The sequence below is a fragment of the Girardinichthys multiradiatus genome, chromosome 14 (assembly GCF_021462225.1).
Source record: "Girardinichthys multiradiatus isolate DD_20200921_A chromosome 14, DD_fGirMul_XY1, whole genome shotgun sequence".
NCBI lineage: Eukaryota > Metazoa > Chordata > Actinopteri > Cyprinodontiformes > Goodeidae > Girardinichthys > Girardinichthys multiradiatus.
In genome coordinates, this window is record NC_061807.1 from 25,706,687 (window position 1) to 25,714,751 (window position 8,065).

At 39.2% G+C, this 8,065-nt stretch overlaps 1 protein-coding gene across 1 annotated transcript; it reads left to right on the forward strand.

The window, feature by feature from the left end:
• The first annotated feature begins 1,290 nt into the window (after positions 1–1,290).
• LOC124880832 (fatty acid-binding protein, intestinal-like) lies at positions 1,291–7,853 on the forward strand. The gene is made up of 5 exons (XM_047386194.1): positions 1,291–1,425; positions 5,771–6,100; positions 6,292–6,464; positions 6,568–6,675; positions 7,461–7,853. Exons 2-5 carry the CDS (start codon positions 6,034–6,036, stop codon positions 7,509–7,511), a joined length of 399 nt encoding a protein of 132 aa, XP_047242150.1. The 5' UTR covers positions 1,291–1,425; positions 5,771–6,033; the 3' UTR covers positions 7,512–7,853.
• Positions 7,854–8,065: the final 212 nt, after the last annotated feature.

Here is an 8,065-nt window from a genome sequence, read left to right on the forward strand (position 1 = left end):
TGCTTGTAAAGTAAAAAATAAAAATAAAAAGTTAAAGTGTACAAGGCCTTAAGCAGACTTTTAATTACGTTTTTAAACAACGTAATTGGTGACCGTTTTATCAGTGTGCCTCATCAAAGTATAAAATGAACCCTTGAGACACAAAGAGAAATATCTCCAGCCTGCTTTACTAACATGCTGATAAGAAATATCAGGGAGAATGTGGTCATGGAACCACAGACAGGTTTGGTTTGTCCTTTAACAAACCTTTAATAAAACTTTTATTGCATGTCAGCCAGTCTCATTATTCACAGTTCGGAGCTAACTCCATTATGACATCTGCACACACTGACTTGCTTAATCAAAACTCAGTACAACTTATTGATCAAAATTCTTTGTACTGCTTTTTGAAAGTAGTAAAATGGATAATGAGGAGGAGACACAACTACAATCAACAATAACTTGTTATCTTTAAGCATTTCCACGTAGTTAGATAAATCACAAATGACCCCCTTGTTACGTAACCATTAGCATGTTATCTTACTGCAGCTTTGTTTGGTGCAGTTTAGCTAAGTTGATCATACAGTTGAAGGCAGTTGTTAACACACTCTTTTTAAAAATATATAGGTTTTTATTTCTCCTTGTCTAAAATTAAATCAGAAATCAAGAAACAATTTTGAATTTCAAAAAATATTTCTATTTGATTTATGCCAGTCGACCCATTTGTACTCAAGCCTAAATTTCCTGGCTGATGTCTTGAGATGTTGCTTTAATATTTCCCCATAATGTTCTTTACTTACAAAGCCATCTATTTTGTGAAGTGCACCAGTCCCACTTGCAGCAAAATCCCAAAACACACTGCAGCTACCCTTGTACTCCACAGCTGGGAAAGAGTTTGCAAGCTTCGCCTTTTGTCAAACTCTGTAATTTTTGTTTCATCGTATCACAGGACAATTCACACAAAACGTAACGTATTAGTTCCTTAGTACAGCTGCAAACAATGGAAAATCTGACGTTTTATGTTGCTTTTGGAGTAATAGCTTCTTCCTCTTAGAGTGGCCTTTCAACCTATGTCAGGACAGGAATTATTTCACTATGGATAATGACACTATCCTTCCAGCTTAACCCTGTCTCTGCACAACATATTTTGCTATTGTTCTGGCCTTGCTATGCACACTTCTCAACAAAACATATCTGAGACACAGAACTGGTCTGAATCCTCAGAATCAGATTTATTTGCCAAGTTTGTACACACAAACAAGGAGTTTGACTTTGGTTCCACTTTGCTCTCATTGAAGGCATGTTACGACCCTGTATGGTTAGGTTGGGCATTTACCTTTCCTATGCAACACTGATTACTGATATGGGACACCTGAGGACCTGGCAAGGCTCTCAGTTTCTTTAAACCCTGACTGCCAACTAATCTCTCTCTGCTCTTCTCTGCAGGTATGCTTCCGTCTTTTGCTTTTTAGATAATGTTGATTGCACATTACAACACTTTCTCATACGTCCTGCACTCATGACATCAAAGGCCACTGATTTTACTGACTTTCACACTTCATATTAGAAACTTTTAATAAAACCTTAGTTGGTGTTGAATAAATCTAGATTGTAGAAGTCCTATAAATGGTGTGTCTCCCTTTTTGTTGCCTTTGAGCTAGGTCATAACAATTGAGGGCTCGCCAGAATTTTGTCACAATTGGATGCTTGTTGCTTTTCTAGTATGGTAACAATTAGGACTCATGGGCTCACATTGTTCTGTTAAGATTATGAGACTTTGGTTGGCAGTGGAAACATGTTTTGGTGCATGTTGATATGAAGTCCAGCTGCAAAATGGTCTTCTTCTATGGTTATTTGGAGGATACACGATGCGTTTTATTTTTGTTCTGATAAATATCAAGGAATAAAGAGATTTCCCTGTTAGGCTGCAATTCACCTTCTCTTTAGGTTGTGTCCATTTGTTGTTTTTGTAGCGTGAGGTTATATGGTCAGATCAGCTGTCTCGGGTGCACAGCCATAGATTTGGTAGGGTTACCATAGGGATGGTCGCTTTACCAAACTACTGTTATACATTGCGTAAATACTCAGCATCCCTGACCTCTGTAGACTAGGGCTGAGTTTTAGTAAGATCTTGGGAGGATCATGGGGTTGAGATTGGAATTCACTGAGGGGCTGTGACTGTGTTGTCCTGTTGCAGCTCTGGTTGGCTGGCTCATTTGGACTGGGTGGACCCATCTCTGGATGGGGTCGGGTTTCATTGGTGGGCGAGGAGTCGGGGTGAGGACCAGGATCAGCCGGGTAGTGCCCGGCTTTAGCCTGGACTGGTGGCATGGGCTGTCTGCCTGTGTCCACACCGAATGAAGGGGACCACCTCCTGGGTCCAGGGACTGGTTGCCTCTCTGGGGTATCAGTACCTGGACCTAGGAGTGTGTATGGGAAGAGCAAGTCTACGGTACCCAGTCTTGTGTTGTGAGTGTTTGTATGTGTAGGCATTAGGGTTGGAACGTGTCTTCTCTTGGGGAGGTGTGGTAGTCTGGGCAGTGGTCCTCCCGGGGCTTCCGTGCTCTGTGGCTCAGATTTCCTCCTCATCTGCCTCGGTTCCTAGGATGCAGGTCTGTGGCTCCTCATGCCCAAAGAAAATTCTTATGGAGAAACCTTGCATACACAAATGCACTCACAAGTGGATTCAGGTCTTAACAGATACAAAGATATACAGACATACTCCATATTGAGCTGCAGTTGTCTCTAAATACATCTTGTATTAGAACCATGTACTTTTCAGTATGCGTTTGTTGTTTGTCCCTGTGGTTTTTTTTTTTTTCTCTTTCTTTCTGCAGGTGTAGAAGGAGACTTTTGGGCCTTATCTTGCATTCACTCTATCCTTCTTTCTCTTTCTCTCCTCTATTCTTATCTTGTCCTCTCCCTTTTAACTTTTTGCCCCACCTCACTCCCTTTCTTTCTTCTTTTTTTCCCTCTCATTTCCGTGTCCACTGAATTTGAAATGATCTCAAAGCAGTTTCTAGTAAAGTTTTGTGTGTATATACATATATATATATATATATATATATATATATCAAGTGGAGAAATATAGCGAAGTAAATCTGTTGGGCTTTTTCTTGGCACTCAGACAACAATTCTGAGGGCTACTCAAAATTCCCGCCAGGCAGGACACGTTGCAAAAAATGAAAATAAAAACTCTTTTAAGGCAGTTAGCGGGAATTCTCTTAGCATGGCTTGATTTTTGTCTATTTGTAACATCAAACACCTCTTTTATTACCTGTGGTGTTATGTGGCAAAGAGTCCAATTAGAAAGATGGGTATCTTATTTGAAAGCTGCAGTTAAAGAAGGCAAACACTTTTAATCCAACCTTCAAACTTGTAGTAATTTGTAAATCATTAGATGAACTAGCAACTGGGTTACTAATGATACACCTGTTTGCAGAATTAGATATTTTACACTATCTGTGCCAATAAGAAGAGTGTCTATGTTGTGCCTGTAATGTGACCTTTGGTGCCGTGGAGAGGTCAGCCATGTTTAGTTGGATCACTTGGTGATTGTGATCATTTTGTGGGTGTGTCTTTCCATATTTTGTTGGTCACATGTATGTTTAGCTTACTTGTTAATGTGGTAACCTGTAGTGGTATTGGACCACTTAAGTGTGTGACCATTTGTGTTGTGGTGACAATAGTTCAAGTTTGGTTCGGATTTTTAATTGTTGCTTTTGGTATGTTTGGTCATTTTGGAAATAATCCATCTGGATTGACTGTTGTGTTTCTTTTGTTGGTTACATGTTCCAATAATTTAATATGTTATAATCTTTTAATATGATCAGTTTTGATTTTCTATCCACATATGTTTAGTTTTTGCTCGACTTATTTTAAATGTAAATATAATCTCCCCTTGGAAATCAGCATTCCTGTCCATAATCCAACATTCTAGCTCTTGAGGGCCCAGCTTTTTCTCTCAGGAAAGCAGATACATTATAGGGCCCCATTGTCCAGAGACATGAGCTGAATGACAATATCATTAGGGACAATATGGGTAATGTTGCTGTTTTTTCTGGCATGCTTAATCTCATTTAACTGCATATCTAATGGCTCCTTCAGCAAAGACATAAACAAATGTTACTATTCAGTACATGATTGGAAGTTTTTTTTATCAGACTGCATAGAATAATTTTTCACATCCATCATCCCTGATGGTAGTAATTCAGTCAGATCATAGTACATCAGCATCGCAAATTACCAATATATTTCTTCACAACTAAATATCTCAAACTTTCTTTTTAGCGTGGTTCTTTGAAAAATGAGGGTAGAATGTTTGCACATTTCGAGCAAAAATGTGTTATTGGTATCTTAAAGATAAGAAAACAAATTGTTGTGTTGCTCTTGTGAATTATACATTAAAACAAAAAAAGTAATTTACTTTAAACATTTTATACTTGGTCACTTTCAATTTAATTCTTCTAAACTGTATAATGAAGCCCCAAATATTCTTGCATTATTGTGAGAAAGATTAAAAAAAAAAAAAACAGCTGCGATTCATTGATTGCATTATAAATATAGAGATCCATGGTAACTCTGGAGGACCTGCAGAGATCCACAGCTCAGATGGGATTATCTGCCTACCTTCCATCCATCCATCCATCCCTGCCTGCATCCCTCCATCCCTCTAACATTCTCCAGTTCATTGTGAGAGATCCCAAGAAGTTGCTAGGCCAGAAGGAAAATATAATCTCTCCAGCGAGTTTTGGAAGCGCCTAGAAAGCATCCTGATCACATGCTGCAACTGGCTTCTCTTAGTGGTCTCTAGTTCTCTCCACAAATCTGGCAAGGCTGTTGAATTTACAAAGGAATGTTGAAAGAATTCTCTTCTGGAGGTCGCAACAAGACATATATGGTCTAAGACGAGACTAAAAATTCATCAACGTAGTGCTTTTCTGTAGTAAAAGCGCCTCAAACAAACCATTCCCTCAGTTTAACATGGTGGTGGGAGCATCATCAGGGCTCTTAATATACAGCTAGAGCTCAGTGGTTTAGATCGAAACCTATTTATGTCTCATAACGGCCCATTCAAAGTCCTGACCTTTTAATCTAATTGAGAATCTGATCTGTTGCAAGACTTGAAAGTTGATTTTCACAGATGCAGTCTGATTAAGGGTAGGCTGTTTTGCTAACTAGGATGGGCAAAGGTTTCTGTCTGTATCTGTGCAAAGCTGGTAGAGACATACTGCTAAAGACCTGATAATAAATCAGGCTAAATAAAAATACAGCACACACTTTTCAGATTTCTAACATTTATTATTGGCTTGCCACTTTCACTACTTTGTGGTTTTTATCTGATAAAATGCAAGAAATTTCAAAAAAAAAATGTTTGTGCAATGTTGGAGTGACACCCAGAATTAACTCGGGAAGATTTATTTAAAAAGGAACGAATGTTTGAAGTATAAACAGGCCTCAGGTTAACACATACAAGAAAGTATCCAGACCAGTTAGTCCAGTACCAAAGTTGTTTGCTAACAGCTTTCGGATACCTCTCGCTATCTCACGATCTAATTAATCTAAATAAATAGAAAGCTTTCAGCATCATGCACTATATAATGTCGTTTGTATGCCCACTACAACACCAGAGAATCTCAGGCTGTCACTATCAATCAGTCATTTTCATGCATGGCACAAACTCCGCTGACAAATAAAACCCTGAATGAGGGACAGAGAGGGGCTCAGCTGAGTGACTGCCACTGGCAGCCATACAAACAGCTCACGCTTTTGTCTTTTTTCCCTCCCGCAGAACAGTGTGACAGTGTTCAACTGTGCCAGATTCACAGATGGGAGGGGCCCTCTGATCATTTATGAGCCTGTCCTCGAGGTCACGCAGCAATCGCCCTACATTTGAATGGCCACATCAGCACACAGATAATCAGTGAGATAAAGGACAACATCTTCCATGCCAGCTCGGTAAGGGTGAGAGTGGAGGGTGGGGGCTGATAGCGAGAGGGGTATAAATGAGGGCCAGTTGGTTCCCAGTGCCTTGTAACAGAGAAGCTTGCAACCATGGCGTTCAATGGGACCTGGAAAGTTGACCGCAATGAGAACTATGACAAGTTCATGGAGCAGCTGGGTGAGTCAGTCAAGTCCTGCAGAACCTGAAGGCAATTAAATTAATACCTGCTCTGTTTATTTCTCAATGGTGCAACCTCTGTGAGAAGTAAAGTGATGAGAGTTTCAGGAGTTTTATTGCTTGAATTCCGTAAATTTAAAACATGTTTTTCATCTCATGCAATTTGCAAACCCTGCAACATCAATCTCCAGGTGTCAACGTCGTAAAACGCAAGCTGGGTGAGCATGACAACCTTAAGATCACTATCGAGCAAACCGGAGACAAGTTTCACCTCAAAGAGTCCAGCACTTTCCGCTCCAAAGAGATCGACTTCACCCTAGGCGTGCAGTTTGAATACACCATGGCTGACGGCACCGAACTCATAGTGAGTGCCAAAAAGTGGCAAACATAACAGAAGGTTTGAAATCATTACAGGTGCTTGAAATTCCTCTTTTTATGTTTTTTTATTCTTTTTTTTTTTTTACCAGGGTACATGGGTGCTGGAGGGTGATATCCTGAAAGGTACTTTCAACAGGAAAGATAACAATAAGTTACTGACCACCACAAGAGCTGTGGTGGGAGGAGAGCTTGTGCAGGTGAGTGAGACTCATAAATCTTAAGTGAAATAAATAGCTGGCCCAAGGCATAAGCAAACTATACTGCTGCTTTCCTCGCCTGGTGCCAGCAAGGTTTTTTATACATAAAAAAATCTCTAAATTAAAATTTGAAGGGGATCCACCCAAAGGGTTCAAGGAAGCTTTGCTGATTTTTTTTTTTTCGTCCCTTATAGCATACATTTTTGTATGGCCACCCCAGCATTATCTCCCACTTGACTGCGTCTTTAAAAAACTTTAGAAATGCTCCCCTGCATATTTGCTGTCAGGTTTACCAAAAATCAGCCTACTTTTAAATTAGCTGCAGTGTTTTAAATTTAAGAATGTCTGCTGAAATTTTAAATTACAAGAGTTTAATGAAGGTTGACAAAAGGGAATCTTACAAGTTTGCCAAAAAAGCTCAACCACTCACACCTATTCCATATTTCTTGACTGTGCAAAGTTTGCATTGAAGTGTTATTCATTAGACACATCCATCATACCAAACGAATAAGTCAGAAACAATGTTATTTTCCCAATTGCCTACAACTGTTAGCCTTGAGCACCCTCTGTCCCCAACTGCTGTTTGATTAATAAGTAATGTAAATTGTGTGTTAAAGGCACAGGATCTAGAACGGATCATTTCAGAGAGTTGATGCCTGGTGGCTGGTGGGCCCCTTAATAAAATATTTGATTGACTCTGTTGAAGGGAAAATGTTCACGTCTGCAGGTTTTTCATGAAATTTCTCCTTTCACTTGGACCCATCTTTGTCTTTTATTTTCTGCAGAGTTACAGCTATGAAGGCGTGGAAGCAAAGAGGATTTTCAAGAAGCATTAACCAGGATCCTGCCTGTTTATACTTTTATTTTTACATAACTGACGCAACATATTGTTTTTTCTTTCTTAAAAGTGGAAAACGGCCAACTTAAAGTGTACTCTTAGAACATTTTTACATGTACCTGGAAATGTTTTTATATATATGTATAAATACCTTTGGGGATGAATCATTGTAATGGTGCTTTACTGCCAATACTTGAGTGAAACAACAACAAAAACAGAAAAGTATCACCCCCTAAGTGAGAGCTGGTGACCTTGTCAGACACATTCTGTACTCTGAGTTATCTGGTTCTCGGGCCAGGTCAGGGAGTTTTCCGGTCTGAATAAAGGGTGTTGAAAAGTGGATAATTTGCAGTGTGTCTTTTACTAACATAATTAGAACAAATTCACTGTGACAGTTTGGAAAGCAGGTTGTGTAACTTCTAATAAATCTATCATTTCACTACAGGAATGTTGAATTAAACTTTACTCAAGCCACTTTTTGCCATAAAGAATGTGATTTGTTTTCTGAAAAATATTCCCTTTACTTTTCAAAAAAGTGCCGTCAACTATTTT